Source organism: Malaclemys terrapin, chromosome 5 (genome assembly GCF_027887155.1).
Source record: "Malaclemys terrapin pileata isolate rMalTer1 chromosome 5, rMalTer1.hap1, whole genome shotgun sequence".
NCBI lineage: Eukaryota > Metazoa > Chordata > Testudines > Emydidae > Malaclemys > Malaclemys terrapin.
This window is the reverse complement of record NC_071509.1, coordinates 80619043-80636327: the sequence shown is the minus strand read 5'-3', so window position 1 is coordinate 80636327 and position 17285 is coordinate 80619043. Positions and strand designations below refer to the sequence as shown.

The following is a 17285-nucleotide window of genomic DNA, read 5'->3' as shown; positions in this document are numbered from 1 at the left end:
GTTCCAGTTTCTTTCAGGCATCTCTTTGGGGTGGAGAGGCTATCTTCCAAGCCAGCTGATGACAAAATGGAGGGGTTTCCAGGGCTTTTTATATTCTCTCTCTTGTGGGTGGAAATCCCTTTGTTCTCCTGCGCAACATCACAGCCGCAAGATGGAGTCTCTAGCCACCTGGGCAAGTCACATGTCTATGAATGATTCAGCTTTTTGCAGGCCAACGCCATTGTTTACATGTTAGTTTGAATGTTCCCAGGAAAGCTCATATGTGGATTAGCATCTCACAAATTCCATTGTTAGTTAAGTATTCCCAATTATGTGAATAACCCCTTCACACTATGTTGACCAAATCTGCCTTATGTGTTTCCTACAGCAAACACTTTAAATACAAGCATAGCGCCAATGCTCATAACTTCAGATATAAAAATGATACATGCATACAAATAGGATTAATATATTCAGTAGATCATAACCTTTGCAAAGATATGTTACATGGCATATCTAGCATAAAACATATTTCAGTTATGTTATATTTACATTCATAAGCATGTTTCTATAAAGCATTATGGGGTGCAACATCACAGGTGCCCCCGGTGTGGGGACTGACGAGGGCTCAGCTGAGCCTGCCTCTCTAGCCCTGAGGTATGACGGCTTTGGGCAGGCAAGCGATGGTGGGATGCCTCTCTCAATGGGGAACGGTGCCGCTGAGACGGGAACACACATATAGGTCCCAACGTGGGTTTTCCCCAAGACTGGGATACCGCTGGAGCCGGTGTGGGCGGCACCGGGAGGATCAGGATCTCCTGAGCTGCTTGAAGGGATTCGGATGTCGACGGCACCTGAAGCTGGCCTCTGCCCGCACAGCTATCCATGGTCGCAGGCAAAGTATGGGATGGGCTGCACCGCTTGACCCGAGCTGGGGCCTGAGTTTCCAAAGGGGATGTTGAGCTGCCCGGCACGGGTCACGGCTTGCCCCCAGCCCTCTCCTTTCCCTTACGGGAGGTAGGAGATCTTCCCCTCACAGTGTTTTTCGGCTTCTTCACCGGAGCCGTGGATGGGGACTGGTGCTGGCGGACCACTGCTTATGGAGGCCGTGGTGCTCTGTGCAGTGTTGGACCACTGCTCCAATGCTGAAGTGAGTGCCAACTGCATCAGGAGCGCTTTCGGATGGATACTGCGCTCCTTCTTTATCCTAGGTTTGAAGGACTTGCAAATACGGCACTTGTCACTTATGTGCCCTTCACCTAAGCACCTTAGACAGCTGGTATGTGGATCACTGATGGGCACAGGCTATTTGCAGTGATCGCAGGGCTTAAAGCCTGGGGACCGGGACATGCCCGGTCCCCCGGCTGAGTCTAGTTTGGGACCAACGAAGAGTTGAGAATTACTACTAAGGGTAACTAAGAACTACTAACTATATACAACTATATTGCAGGTTTTCAAAATGAAACAATGCTAGCCAAAGCAGCAGAAGTTCCAGCACCGTCACTGGGGGCAAGAAGGAACTGAGGTGGGGGGGAGTCGGCGGCACCCCTTATACTGCACCATGCGGGCGCCACTCCAGGGGGCGCCAGAGCCAGTCTCCTATGGATACTGCTGAGGGAAAATCTTCTGGTACCAGTGCATGTGGCGAGCACACACTCCTAACATGGAGTGGACATGGCAAAGCACTCGAAGAAGAAAGAACAATTACAAAAGAAAAGAAAAACAAAATAGCAACTATAAAAGAAAAAAAAAGTCATTTTTAATTATGCTAAGTAGGCAGTAGGCCAACTCTTCAAGCAGGTTAATGGCTATGAATCTTTTCTCTATGTTGGGAAAAAGGTTCAAGGACTGTGAACCCTCCTCTTCCTGCTCCACTCCCTTTTGAGTTAATTTCTGTACGGTGATTCAGTCAGTTTAGATTGTAAGCTCTTTGAGGCAAAGACCAGGTCTTTTTACTTGTTTAATGTGCTTTGTAAGTCATATACACTGATGGCCTGGTTTAAAATAAAGATATACATACATCACTGATGGGCATAGGCCATGGGGATGGGGATGAATGACAGCAGGACAGGGGGAAAATGGGGGAGGGGCACCGTCAGCCCCACATTCTCCTCCGATGTATGTGCCACAATCTGCGACACCCCCCCCCCCCAGCCCATCTATGGGGACATGCCCCCCCCTTACTTGCACCTTCTCATGTGAGCCAAGTACTGGAGAGGACTTACTTACCCTTGGGGGGGTTGAGTTCCTTTCCCTACCCCCTCCTTTTTGAGCTGGGATCTGGGGATCTCTGTCCCTCATAATGGTGTTTTAGCCCCACTCCCTGACATCATGTGTGTCAGGATCTGGGGGTCTTCTGCCCATTGGTGGGGATGAAACTCCTCTTTCCTGCCCCCCCCCATGTGTGCCAGATTCTGGGGGGCTTGCCTTTGTGAGTGTGTCTGAGCCCCTCTCCCTACTCTTGCCATGTGAGCCAAGATCTGGGAAACGCCTGCCCCTGTGGGTGGAGAGCTTAGGACACGCATGTTCAGATGCACCGAGAACACACTGGCGAGACGGGGGTGCGGAGCTGAGAATAGATATGTCTGACACATACCAGAAGCTCTCCAGCACTGGGGAGAGTGGAAGGGAACACTCACTGACATAAACAGAGCTACTGTTTCAGGCTGTATTCATCTCCATTGGGTATTCTCTTTCCGCTGAGAACACCTCATTGAAATGAGTGGGCTACTTAACGCTGCTCTGAGACTGCCCTCCCTTCCATTCTCCCTTAAATTTCTTACAATATTATTGTGACGAACTGGGACTGTTCTTAATGTGTTCTTTGAATACTGAGTGGGGAGTATTGGCCTGGGAAGGTTGCAGGGGAGTTTTGCTGGGACTGTCTGCATTGGGGATGGGAGACTTTCCTTGAGGAAAGATACCTGAGCATGTAACATGAGAACCAGGATGGGGGTCGGAGGACAGGTGACAACTCTGCCCAGGAAATGGACAAAGGCTGGGGGAGGAGGCTGGGTGAGACGGCTGGAGGGAGTTTCAGTTTGGAGTTGGCTGGGAAAATGGAGGGGAACCCAGATGGGGCTCTGGCCTCCCAATGGGGCTCTGGCCTCCCAATGGGGCTCTGGCCTCCCTGCCCCCCCAAGAGGGACCTAACTGAGGGGGTCCTGTTGTCTGTACCTGCAAGACCTGTCTTGGACTGTGCTCCTGTCGCCTAAATAAACCTTCTGTTTTACTGGCTGGCTGAAAGTCATGGTGAATCACAGGAAACTGGGGGTGCAGGGCCTTGTCTACCCCACACTCCGTGACAATTATAAGGGAGCATCAGCTCTGCTCTAGCTAAGGTTGGGAAGCCTTTTCTCTTAAAAAGATGACTCTTCTTAGTACTCAAAATCTGTGTGCTTCCACGGATTGTTTTGCAATTTGTGCTGTGCCTCATGGGAGTACAGGGTAGGGTTAGTGATCCAAATGTGGGGTCATCTGAGCAAGGAATTCCTGAGTTACAGCTCCCAGGGCAAAACCCCCCAACAAAATAGCATTTCATTGACACTAAACTAGAAGGAGTGGTAGATACGCTGGAGGGTAGGGATAGGATACAGAGGGACCTAGGAAAATTAGAGGATTGGGCCAAAAGAAATCTGATAAGGTTCAACAAGGACAAGTGCAGAGTCCTGCACTTAGGACGGAAGAATCCCATGCACTGCTACAGACTAGGGACCGAATGGCTAGGCAGCAGTACTGCAGAAAAGGACCCAGGGGTTACAGTGGACGAGAAGCTGGATATGAGTCAACAGTGTGCCCTTGTTGCCAAGAAGGCTAACGGCATTTTGGGCTGTATAAGTAGGGGCATTGCCAGCAGATCAAGGGACATGATCATTCTCCTCTATTTAACATTAGTGAAGCCTCATCTGGAGTACTGTGTCCAGTTTTGGGCCCCACACTACAAGAAGGATGTGGAAAAATCAGAAAGAGTCCAGCGGAGAGCAACAAAAATAATTAGGGGGCTGGAGCACATGACTTATGAGGAGAGGCTGAAGGAACTGGGATTGTTTAGTCTGCAGAAGAGAAGAATGAGGGGAGATTTGATAGCTGCTTTCAACTACCTGAAAGGGGGTTCCAAAGAGGATGGATCTAGACTGTCTCAGTGGTACCAGGTGACAGAACAAGGAGTAATGGTTTCAAGTTGCAGTGGGGGAGGTTTAGGTTGGATATTAGGGAAAACTTTTTCACTAGGAAGGTGGTGAAGCACTGGAATGGGTTACCTAGGGAGGTGGTGGAATCTCCTTCCTTAGAGGTTTTTAAGGTCAGGCTTGACAAAGCCCTGGCTGGGATGATTTAGTTGGGGATTGGTCCTGCTTTGAGCAGGGGGTTGGACTAGATGACCTCCTGAGGTCCCTTCCAACCCTGATATTCTATGATTCTATGATTCATTAATTTCACAGATTCTAGCAATTTTGAAACCCACCCGGGTCAAGAGGGTTTGGGTCTGCAGTAAGGCATGGGGGTATTTTGGGGAGGGAGATAAATGGAAATGGTGCTAGGGGAGGAAAGAGGGTTTGAGGGGGCTCAGGTAAAAGGCTGAGGGATAGGGATTGGGGGAGTGGGAAAGAGGAAGGCAGGAGGTGTTGAGGAATGTGACAGGGAGAGAAGGAAGTTGGGGGGTTAGAGGTAGTGGGACTTGATGGCCCTGAATTCTCTGTCTCCATGTGTATGCTGGGATCTGGAGGAGCCCTACCGCTCCATAAAGATCTGAGCTTCTCTCCCTCCTCATTGTGTGTTCTGGATTCTGGAGAATCCTGCTTCTCTTGGAGTGTGTGAGCCCCTCTCCCTGCCACTCCAGATGACCTGGGATCTGGGGTGGAGGGGATAAAGGTAACAGAAATGTAAACATCTGAAATCCAAAAATGAATAGTTAAGATACACATCACCCCTGTGTGGGATGGCAGGAGCTGGCAAGAATGTGTGAGGACAGGGCCCAATTTAGAGGAGGGGCAGACTGGGTGGACCAGGGCCTTCGCTGGGAAAGCCTGGCTAAAGTACAGGCAGGAGGACCAGCTGGGTCAGTAGTGGGAGTGAGAGGCCCAACTCAGTGTGCAGCTTGGGCTACCTAAGCAAGGTAATGTGCAGCCCTCCAGTAAGCTACTGCCTGTGAATGTGTACGCAACAGCATAGTGCTGGAGGCACCAAGGAGCAACTTCTTACATATGGTTTAATAGGATTAGAAGGAGAGAGGGAGACTATATTTTGCAGGGAATGGTGAGGAAGGGGATGGAGAAGAGGAGACATACACCAGTCTTCTCTCACATGCTTAAAATTATTATAATAACCATGTAATAAAACTATCAGTGTTTCAGGACACAGACCATGGATAACATTTCTCTTTCATGCTCTGTTAGCAGTTGCACATTGCAAACATTTCAAAGCTTGACCAATATATCCAATTCACTGTAGCAAATGTACAAGAGCTAGGAGGAGCACTGAGGAATTACATAGCAACCGTATGGCCTAGTGGAAAGACAGATGGAACTGGGATTATTCCTAAGCTCTGCTACTGGCTTGCTGGCTGACATTGGGCAAGTCACTTCACTTCTCTGTGCCTCACTCTCCTATCTAGAAATGGTGATAATGATGTCAAGTTCTTTGAGATCTACTGATGAAAAGCACTATATAAAAGCTTAGTTTTAGATTTTTGTCTCACCACAGTAGCATAGCAACTGCAAACCTAAGTGACATCTAAACTTCCTAAATGACCACCAGCTCCTACGAACAAACATTGCTTTTTGTTTAAAAAAATAGAAAATGAAATGGCAAAAAAACTGTGCTACTGTAGAGTTAAGGTTGCTCAGTGATAGCTTGTCCCCTTCCAGAACATTTGAGTCCAGCAAAATTCAAACTGCTGAAAAGTAGGAAATACAGAGTTAAGGTAACCATCCACACAACCTTAACTCTTCCCTCTTTCAGCAATGCCCCAGTATGCCCATAACACACCCACTCCCATTCTGCCTTTTCACTATAATGGACAAGTGCTTTGAACTTGTCCTATGATCAAACACTTAGCCTACTCCCCCAATAGAATATCACATTTGTAAAATTTAACAACCACGTTGTACCCTTTTACAACCTCTGAACACTTGCATTCAGGGTACCACCTAAACCTATACTTTCCCCTATCATTAAATCCACAGACTGCTCTCATATCTGACTTCACTACTGACAGTACCTATGGCAAAAAATTCTGTATTGAAATGAGACAGATTCAAACGTCAAGTTACACATGTATCTCTTTCCTTTGATAATACACAAAGGGATAACACACTCAGACCCAGATCTCCTTATAATACAATCAGAACTCTTCCAAGCTGTGCCAGTTTACTACACCACCATCCAATACAGGTGTTAGCTAGCAGCTCTGTGTTCTTGGGGAACCAGAGCGAAAGCCCCCTCCCCCCTCAAGCCTCTGCTTTGAACCAAATCTACATCAGAAGAAAGACTTACAAAAAACAATTAAAAGACAGTGGGAGACACACTTAAACCCGTGGGATAAGGATAAGTATTAAGGAAACTCCCCTAGACTTATCTGCATCTCCATTAGCATACAGAATGGAGAACAGCGATTCCAAGGCAAGAACCGCATGGAACTCTGGGACCAGAAAAGCAGGGAAGCATTGCATGATGGGAGATCTCTGCTCCAGATGTTAATGAACCCACGCCTGCACACACCCAGCTCAGTAGTTATCAGACCAATTCTAGGAATAAATCCTTTATTGGTTATCCAAAATAGTGAAGCTCCCTAACTGCATTGTGAGCTCCCACCAAGAAACACTGCCAAAGCTAGGAATGATCAGCTCCTACTGTCTAGCCTGAACAAAACAACTTCGGTATTCTCCTTTGTTTACATAAACAAATCTAGTGTTCTCCCTTGAAGCATTGTTGTTTCTCTGCAAAACCCCCTATCCATGATCAAGTAAGTGTTCTGATGCCTGGATCCAAAATCTGCATCAGTTCCATTGGTACTTCATCTTCTCCTGACTGGTCATGCTGGGGGCTCTGCCTGTCTCCAGCACTCTGGACCCTCAGCTATCACCACACCTAGGGCCCCGATCAATTCAAGCTTCATAGAGAGGTGAGAACCCATCTGTCTCTCTCTCTCTCTCGGTATAACCTTCTGACCCTGACTTGTGTGATCAGTTATAGTTTTGTAAACCTGACTTTTATAATCAAATGAAAGTTAGATTTAATATTATTACTGTTTTGTTTGTTTGGCTCCCCTATGGTTATTACCTGGCAATAAATAACTTTTGTGATTAAGCTGGTTGCTTCTCTCTCTCTCTCTCTCTCTCCTCCCCGCCCCCCCGTGGGTGTTTTTTAGTTTCATCATTCGCTCTGCAGCAACACTCCTTGTACCTAAGCTAAAAGATCCCTGCAGCACCCAAAAATCCTGTGGGGTTTGCTCATCAAGTGGGTTACTACAAGAAGAGTAACCCTAATAAATGAACATACCCCAAAGTAATGGGCAAAGCTGGTAACACAGGTACACCCAGCACAGTTAATGCAGTTGAAGTGGATGCAGATAATTCTCCGTGGCAACTGCCACCTTCAGGGTCCATTTAATATAGTAATATTTTAATCACATTTGAATTTGATTTAAATAGCTATTTATCTTCCTTTCACACCAGATAAGTTAGTTGATATCCTCCTCCTTCATTTATTTAGTTTTATTATTATTAGTAGTAGTAGTAGTATTTTAAGTTTTATTTTAAATTAGAATATTAAAATCAGAATATTGGTTGTTCTCTTTGGTTTTGTTTAGAAATTAAATTAATCACTTACATTTCACTTTCTCTGAGCACTTAGGTCTAACTTTTAAAGCCAAAACACCCTCAAAAATATACATTCACTACACAACCACCAATTACATTTGCGCATCAGGTAATTTCCTGTACAACTTCCTGGTTTGCATGCACTAGGGCTGTCAAACGATTAAAAAAAATTAATCGTGATTAATCGTGCTGTTAAACAATAATAGAATACCATTTATTTAAATATTTTTGGATGTTTTCTACATTTTCAAATATATTGATTTCAGTTACAAAGAATACAAAGAGTACAATACTCACTTTATATTTTTGATTACAAATATTTGTATTGTAAAAAACAAAATAAATAGTATTTTTCAATTCACCTAATGCAAGTACTATAGTGCAATCTCTTTATCATGATAGTTAAGCTTACTTATGTAGAGTTATGTACAAAAAACAGGGCTCTGGAGCTGTGCTCCGGCTCCGCTCCAGCTCCAGGCAAAACCTTCAGCTCCACTGCTCCGCACTCCAGCTCCGAGCTCCACTCCAAAGCCCTGAAAAAAAAACTGCATTCAAAAATAAAACAATGTAAAACTTTAGAGCCTACAAGTCCATTCAGTCCTATTTCAGCCAATCATTCAAACAAGTTTGATTACAATTTGCAGGAGATAATGCTGTCCCCTTCTTGTTTACAATGTAACCTGAAAGTGAGAACAGGTGTTCTCGTGGCATTGTTGTAGCCGGCGTCGCAAGATATTTACGTGCCAAATGCGCTAAAGATGCATATGTTGTGCTTCATGCTTCAACCACCATTCCAGAGGACATGCATCCATGCTGGTGATGGGCTCTGCTCAATAACGATCCAAAGCAGAGTGGAGTGATGCATGTTCATTTTCATCATCTGAGCCAGATGTCACCAGCAGAAAGTTGATTTTCCTTTTTGGTGGTTCGTGTTCTGTAGTTTCCACATCTGCCTGTTGCTCTTTTAAGACTTCTGAAAGCATGCTCCACATTTCGTCCCTCTCAGATTTTGGACAGTACTTCAGATTCTTAAACCTTATGTCGAGTGCTGTTTTTAGAAATCTCACATGGGTACCTTCTTTGGGTTTTGTCAAATCGGCTGTGAAAGTGTTCTTAAAACGAACATGTGATGGGGCATCAGGCAAGACTGCTATAACATGAAATATAAGGCAGAATGCAGGTAAAACAGAACAGGAGACATACAATTCTCCCCCAAGGAGTTCAGTCACAAATTTAATCAATACTTTTTTTTTTTTAGTGAGCATCATCAGCATGGAAGCATGTCCTCTGGAATGGTGGCCGAAGCATGAAGGGGCATACAAATGTTTAGCATATCTGGCACGTAAATACCTTGCAATGCTGGCTACAAAAGTGCCATGTGAACACCTTTTCTCACTTTCAGGTGACATTGTAAATAAGAAGCAGTCAGCAGTAGCTCCTATAAATATAAACAAACTTATTTGTCTTAGTGATTGGCTGAAGTAGAACTGAGTGGACTTGTAGGCTCTAAAGTTTTACATTGTTTTGTTTTTGAGTGCAGTTATGTAACAAAAAAAATCTACATTTGTAAGTTACACTTTCACGATAAAGAGATTGCACTACAGTACTTGTACAATGTGAACTGAAAAATACTATTTATTTTATCATTTTTACAGGACAAATATTTGTAATAAAAAATAATAATATAACGTGAGCACTGTATACTTCGTATTCATGGTTGTAATAGAAATCAATATATTTGAAAATGTAGTAAAACATCCACAAATATTTAATAAATTTCAATTGGTATTCTATTGTTTAACAGTGCGATTAATCACAATTAATTTTTTTGAGTTAATCACATGAGTTAACTGTGATTAATCAACATCCCTAGCATGCACAAATTTGAGCATACAATGATTGTAAGTATTTTTGTGAATGCAGATTTTGCTTTGGGATTTTTTAAATTTCACCACTAAAATTTGTTTGCATTCAATAACTGTTTACTCAGAATAAGTGTACTCCCAGAAAAATATTGCTCAATAGCTGGCAAGTTAAATAATTAAAAGAACATTTCAACTTGTCTTACTTTTTCTTTGCAAGTGGACAAATGAAGCACCTTACTTGGATTTTCTTTCACTTGTCACTTCACTCTGCCATATGCAAAGAAAAGAAAAAGCAAGCTAAGTTTTCACTTGGAAATATGTATATATAAAATATTGTACAAAGGGAGTGCACACATTTCAGCAAACATATGCTGTACAGTACATAGTATGTCTGATAAGGATGCAATAAGAGGAAAGAATTACTCCCTTCAGAGGTGTACATCTGTATATTAGTTATGGAAAGGAGAAAAAAAAGCAAAGAAAACAAAATAAAGATGAGTGCAAAATATCCTCATTTAGAATTTATTGGTAAAGAAGACATAAATAAAACAAGTCACAAAATCAAGAGAGAATAGGGTAAACAGCTCACGGTAAGAAGGAGCTATTTGATAAATATCTGTCTATGAACACATAAATGCAATGACATGTTCAATATTTTGCTCAGATGAAATAACCCAGTTGAAGTATCATTATCCATATATGCCTTTTTTTTGTTTTGCCACCATATCCCACTGCACTGCAATCTTGTCTATCTCACGAATTAGGAGCTTCGCCTACCTGGCGATTAAGAACACAGCAAGCTGAGGTGTAAATCTACAGTGCATTAGCCTGCTGCACACTAACTGGCTGTGTGGACCCTGCTACCACACACTAAAATTTCCACAGTCCACTTCGATGAACCTACAGCCGAAGTGTATTATAGAACTTTCAGTGTGTGGTACCAGGGTCCATATGGTGACTGAGTGACTTAGCGCACTGTAGATTTTCTACCCAACTTGCTGTGTACTAAGTCTCTCGTGGACAAGCCTTCACCAGCATCAGGCTGCTAAACATACTCAGTAAGATATGGTTCCTGTAGAAAGCTGTGTTGGTGATCCAGTAGATGAAACAATTCTCTCTGAATGATTATGAAACAGTGTTATGGCTTGGCTTGTTTAGCCTAAGCAAAAGAAGGCTGAGGGGAGATATGATTGTGCTTTATAAATACATAAGGGATAAATACCAGGGAGGGAGAGGAGTTATTTAAATTAAGCACCAATTTGGACATAAGTACAAATGGATATAAACTGGCCATCAACAAGTTTAGGCTTGAAATTAGGCAAATGTTTCTAACCATCAGAAGAATGAAGTTCTGGAACAGCCTTCCAAGGGGAGCAGTGGGGGCAAAAAACTTAACTGGCTTCAAGACAGCTTGATACATTTATGGAGGGGATGATATGATGGGACTGCCTACAATGGCATGTGGCCCAACAGCGACTGCCAGTAGCAAAAATCCCCAATGGCTAGGGACAGGACACTGGATGGGTAGGGCTCTGAGTTACTACAGAGAATTCTTTACCCAGGTATCTGCCTGGTGGGTCTTGCCCACATGCTCAGGGTCTAACTGATCACCATATTTTGGGTTGGGAAAGAATTTCCACACAGGTCAGATTGGCAGAGACCATGGGGGTTTTTCACCTTCCTCTGCAGCATGGAGCAAGGGTCACTTGCAGGTTTAAACCAGCATAAATAGTGAATTTTCTATAATGTCTTTAAACCATGATTTGAGGACTTCAGTAACTCAGCCAGAGTGGATGGGTGAGGTTCTGTGGCCTCCAATGTGCAGGAGGTCAGACTAGATGATCATGATGGTCCCTTCTGACCTTAAAGTCTCTGAGTCAATGTCAAGGAGCACTGTATCTTCACATGCCATTTTTCATACAGAAATGAGATCCTGACCATTTGTGGATATTATAAGATTGTACGATACTTTTATTAGAATAAGGGTGTTACATTCTAATGCCTTGATCAGAATTCCATCTGAGGTAATATGCCTATGCAAATTTCCTCTGCAGAACCAACTGGAGATACTTTCTTCTTTACTTCCTGCACTAAACTGTGTACTGTTGCTCTGCACTGCTAAACAGAAGCTGTATTCCTCCCAGATATGACTATATATATTTTTTGGTTGAGGTTAGGGATGTCATTCTGGATTTTCAAAGCTGCCTGTCTGCTTTTGAGAGTCTACGAGTTGGAACGTTTTAATGTGAGCATAATTCTATGGCTTATATGTTAAATGAAAGGGGGGGGAAAGCTTTTTACTGTAAGTGTAGATAATTTTCTGACATCAATCTGAAGACAACATATTACTAAGGTACATTTTATTACTGTGCAAGTGCTGTGTTTTGGCAAACTTGATAGTGCCAACATAGCTGTCACCAGATCCTCTTCAAGTTGTATATCAACTAAGTAACTTACTTGCATATGTCATCTTCTGGGTCCTCAAGCCCAAATCTTTCATCAAAAGTAAGCTGTATCCACACATTCTCCTCTACTGCTACTAATCTCCATACCAGTACAGTGTTGCGTGGGTAAGCGTGTGGGAACTTGGGACTGTGAATACTTCCATTAGTAGACACAGTAATAATCTTCTCATGCTGGGGATCTTGTACTCCTATAATAGAGAGACATACACAAAGCCAGATATAGTTAAGCCTTTATTATTTTTCTGCAACAGTTTGTTTCCCGCACAATCAAAAGCTTTTGTTGTTGTTGTTTTTTTGGGGGGAGGGGACGTGCACTTGGCAAGGATTGCTGGGTCTAGGAAGATTCATATAAAAACAACATAGTAGACTGCAGAAGAAAATACATATTTCTTTTTTGGCTTCCAAGTAAAATGCTCAGACCCAGATTCTCAGGTGTGGCTGAGGAGAGCACAGTGAAACTCAGGAGCGGGACATCTGCAGTGGGTGCTCCCCTGATCCCAGGCAAGCTGTGTGCCAGGACAGTCCCCTGGCAAAAATTAAAGGAGCCACAAGGACTATTTAAACTGTTCAGGTTGCAATGGCCCCATAGGCCATTACAACAACAAGAGGTCACTGAAGTTTAGGAAAGCCCTGGTTATGCCTGCCACAGAAAAACGGATGATGTTGGAGCGGTTATACTGACTCCACCCCAATAGAGGTTATCCCTAAACTGGTGGTTTCCTCCTACGGCTGACTATGCTGGCTTTAGAGCTGCCCAGACACAGGGAATACTCTAGGTCATAGTTTTAGAAAGTTCCTAATGTGTGAAGCAAGGCATTTATGGATGCATTTAAAGCAGCATATTACCCTTAAATGATGGCGAACCCTCCTCATAGAGGGTCATTGCCTCAAACTCTCAACAGGTGTCAGCCTATCATAAAGCACTGGAAACTGAAATGCTTGGCTTATCATAAGACAGCATTCGAACCATGAAATGAATAAACCACCAACTATCTTTGCCCTTTAAAGCACACAGCAACAGGACCCTACTGCAAAGATTACCTATTTCAAGTTGGGAACTAACTACTATAAGGAATCATGGGAAGAAAAAAAAATTATTGCACTGGAGAGTGGTGATGTACACACACACTATTACAGCAAATCTTATTCCTAAGAATCTGAAATTCACATACATTCATATTCAATAGTTAGGCATTAGTTTGTAACAAGTTAGTAACTGCGAACAGATGCTGACAAAACTGGATAGATTTTTAATTTTATGGGATACGAGTCCTGTAGCCCCAAAATCAGAGTCCCCAAAAGATAGATAAAGAAGAAATTTCATTAGCTATAGTAGTAGGATTTCCATCCTCTGTGAACTAGCCACTGATTAGAGGATGACAAAAAATCACACACATAAGCAAATATGACATCAGGAGTGGTGCACATACTGATCATTATAGTAACTTTTTTCTTGTAGTTTTATACTGTGCCATACTGTTTTATGAAAATTATTTATTCATTTTGTTTCCAGAGGAATAATATCTTACAATTCACTATTTATCCTATAATATTTTATTTTTATTTAAAAATGCTAATACATATTTTCAATTATGTATTTTATAGTAAAATGTTTACCCTTTGGTTTATAGTGAAGAAAATTACAATGTAATTGTAATCCTTCTTTTAGATCCACAGCTAAATTTTGACAGCTAGAATGAATGTATTTCAGAGGGAACAGAGTACAGTAATAGCATTACAATTTCAGAGGAATTAATCTGTAATTAAATATAATTTAAAGTCTGAAGGACTAAAGCCTTTTATTTGTGGTACAAGAATAGTAAATTCTCTTTCAAGTTGAATTGCTACTCGCATAAAACTGATAAAGAAAACTGTGGTTTTACTGAACATCTACACACAATTTGCAGATGACTGTCAGTCTTGTGTACAACTAAAATAGCACAGCCTATAATAATAAAAAAGAAACAAAATGCAATGAGGAATGTCCTAATTTAGACTCTTTGTCTGCTTTTTTGTTGGCTGAGTCACAGAGCATTTCTTCAATAAGGTGTAAACGGAGATTTCCACACTAAACACTGGAGCCAACAGTAATAAAGATGACATTACCAGAGATTATATGAGAGTGCTATTTTCAAAGTACATAATGGCCTGCTATTTTGCCTATGTCTCAACCTTGTTACTGTGGCATTCATGTCACTATATCAAGCATCACACTTTTTGATATTATATTTAGAGATTCATTTTCCTTTCAAATGTGCACAAAACTGCCATTAATACTAAGTTTTACAGTACACGTGTATATCCTGAGAAAACTAAGGTGCCTCTCCCTTCTTTTCTATACTCAAGATTATCCTGTAAAGAATGCTGCAAGTTAGGAGTGAAAAATATTGGCTCATCAAAAGCTTACAGCAAATTCACCAAAAAGGGGCAGAAGAAAAACGATGGGGTAATTTAGTCAATGGAAGTTTCAGCACCTCCATTTCCTTGTACTCATAATCTGTTTACAATGTAAAAATATATTTGCTTTAGCATACAGCCTTGTTCTATGAACATGTCAGCTTCTCTTGCGCATTGCTTGTTCCATTTTAAATATTTGTTCTTGCATAGTAGAATTTCTTCTCTTTCAAGAGTAATATTTTATGTGACTACAAAGGCAAGTAAATTGCAGTCACTGGAGAATAAAGCTTGCTATTTGTCTTTAGATATGGTGTAGTATTCCTTCTCATTCACCGTACACAAATGCATGCCAACCAGAGTCTGAAAAAATAGTCTCTTCTAGCAAGACTAATTGGCTGTTCATGCAGATTCATTTCTGAAACCTCTTTTGAACAAAGTGGGTGTGAAGAACAATGTCACAGGAATATGGCTAAGAATACTTAGCACCTTTCACATTGGATTTGAGCCAAAAGTATTAAAGTCGCTTCACAGGGAAGACATATCATATCCTAGTTATTTTAGGGATAAATCAATCAAAATCAGGATTTAAAAGGGAGTGATCCAATTTAGCTGAGTTCATGGTTACCATCTGCATAACTTCCAAGTTATTTACATTAATTCTCTATTATGCTCCATCTGCTTTTCAATTAAAAAAAAGAAGAGCAGCTTTGGACAATGTGGGCAGTAAGTTTCAATTAATGTCTTCTAACAACCAGTTTAAGGACCAGCAGGAACTGAAGCAGCTGAGACATCCTACTGTTTTAGTCAGAGAGAAATAGCAGACAAGATGGTTGACAACACATGTTCGTTTGTGTGTGTGTGGGTGGAAAAATGTAAGAAAAATGGAAAACACATTGGTGGTTTCAGAACGGGATGGACATAGCTGTAGATCAGTGATAAAAGAAAGTTAGTAGGATCAAAGAATACTGTGTAGAGAAAAACTGAGATAACTACGCCTAAGGGGTCTGTGAATATGTGGTGATGTCATTTTCACCAGTTATTAGGCAATAACATCACAAACTTGCTGTTTGTTACAGGATGTTCCATTCTGAGAAATAGCCTAGCAGCAGTTTCCTTTAATGTGATACCAGATACTAATCACCTAATTTAAACATTTATCAAAGTAGAATGTCCACCACAGAAAATAACAGGATTCCAAACATTCTGAAAGCACTACACTATACTGACCCCTTAACTGAATAGGTAAAATGGAAATGAATAATCATACCAGGAACCAGATCAGCCATTGGGTCTGTAAACTAAAACTCAAACCACTAATTGGACAAGCACAATCCTGTCTATTTCAAGGAAGTCTCTTCCCCCATTGGGGCACTAGGTTTCAAAAGAGCAGACCTGAAGAAGAGCTCTATGTAAGCCTAAAAGCTTGTGTCTTTCACCAACAGAAGTTGGTCCAATAAAATATATTATCTCACCCACCTTCTCTCTTTAAACAATAGTCTTGACACTTGTTAAAATTACAGCAAATACTCATCCTATTCACCGCTATTTCAGTTTGGACAGATTAGATTTTATTGGTAAATATCGATAGATGATGATTTCATTGCATACACACAAACTGAAAAAAGTATTTCCATCAATAATAATGTAAATGCATAGCTAGACAAAGTAAGAAAAATTCTACTTGAGAACTTTAATTAGAGTTTGATTTAAGGATATTTACTTCGTATATTTTGACATTGTGATGTTTATTTTCCTTTCCCCCATAATTTTGCACAACTGCAAAAATTTAAATTGATTAAAAAAATGTTTGAACTAAAGATTAATATCCATCAAAATTATAAAAATAAAATAAAAAATGGAATTCTGCCAAGCCTAACTATAATCAATACTTATTTTAAAGTAAGTGCCATGATTCCCCTATAAGGTAAAAATTAAATAAATCAAAATCAGATGTGGGGACAGGGAGAGCAGGGTAGGAGGAAAGAATGAAAGGGACAAGCTTGTACTTTGGGAGTGCCACTGTGAGAGCAGATTCATTTAAATAGATTGTTAAAATTGATCTAGAAAATTCTGCACTGCACTGCCCACAAGGTACACTTCCTGTAGATAAAACAAGTTGAGAGTAAAGCTAACCATGCCTTACCTTTAACACCGACAATTATTTAAGTTTTAATCATTAACCCTTTATGAATTTCAAATACTCTCATTTGGGCTATGTAAAAGAGACTTTTAGACATCTAGGGGACAGGAATAGCATCGTTCTGTATATGTTCAGCACTGTCTGGAAAATAATGCCAAGCTAAAATGTAAAGGAGTTTCTCATTCTTTCATTGTATAGAGTGTGACAGAATAAAAACAACTCTGGATTAATAGGTGATAAACCTACAATAGAATTAATGGTACAAGATATAATTCTTATAAATGTGAGTTCTGTCTCTTAAAACTTAAAAACAAAACAAACAATGAGCTGCCTGTTTAGGCAAACACTTCTGGTCAGGAATAGGAAATAGTAGAAATGAAGTAATTTAGCAAGCCAAACGGATTATTTCCAACACCATTCTCCTGGAGGGAGGAGGGTTGCAAGCTGCAGCTGTTCATTGCCAAGGTTTTTATTTGAAATTTCCATTAAAATTTTCTTTTTTAAAAATTATTTTGACCAACTACACAACTCTTCGAAATTTTGAAAAGAGAAACAAAGGATTTTTTATCTAATTTATTTCCTCCTTTTTAGTCTACTGTAATGTGAATCTATTTCCAAAGGT

The 17285-nt window shown here is 41.2% G+C and overlaps 1 protein-coding gene across 2 annotated transcripts in view; it reads right to left on the bottom strand.

The window, feature by feature from the left end:
- PDGFC (platelet derived growth factor C) overlaps positions 1–17285 on the bottom strand; it is a 249474-nt gene that overhangs the window by 101583 nt on the left and 130606 nt on the right. For both annotated transcript variants that reach the window (XM_054030244.1, XM_054030243.1), the window contains one exon: positions 12119–12314. In XM_054030244.1, coding sequence (XP_053886219.1) covers positions 12119–12314 — 196 coding nt within the window. The remainder of the gene's footprint in view (positions 1–12118; positions 12315–17285) is intronic.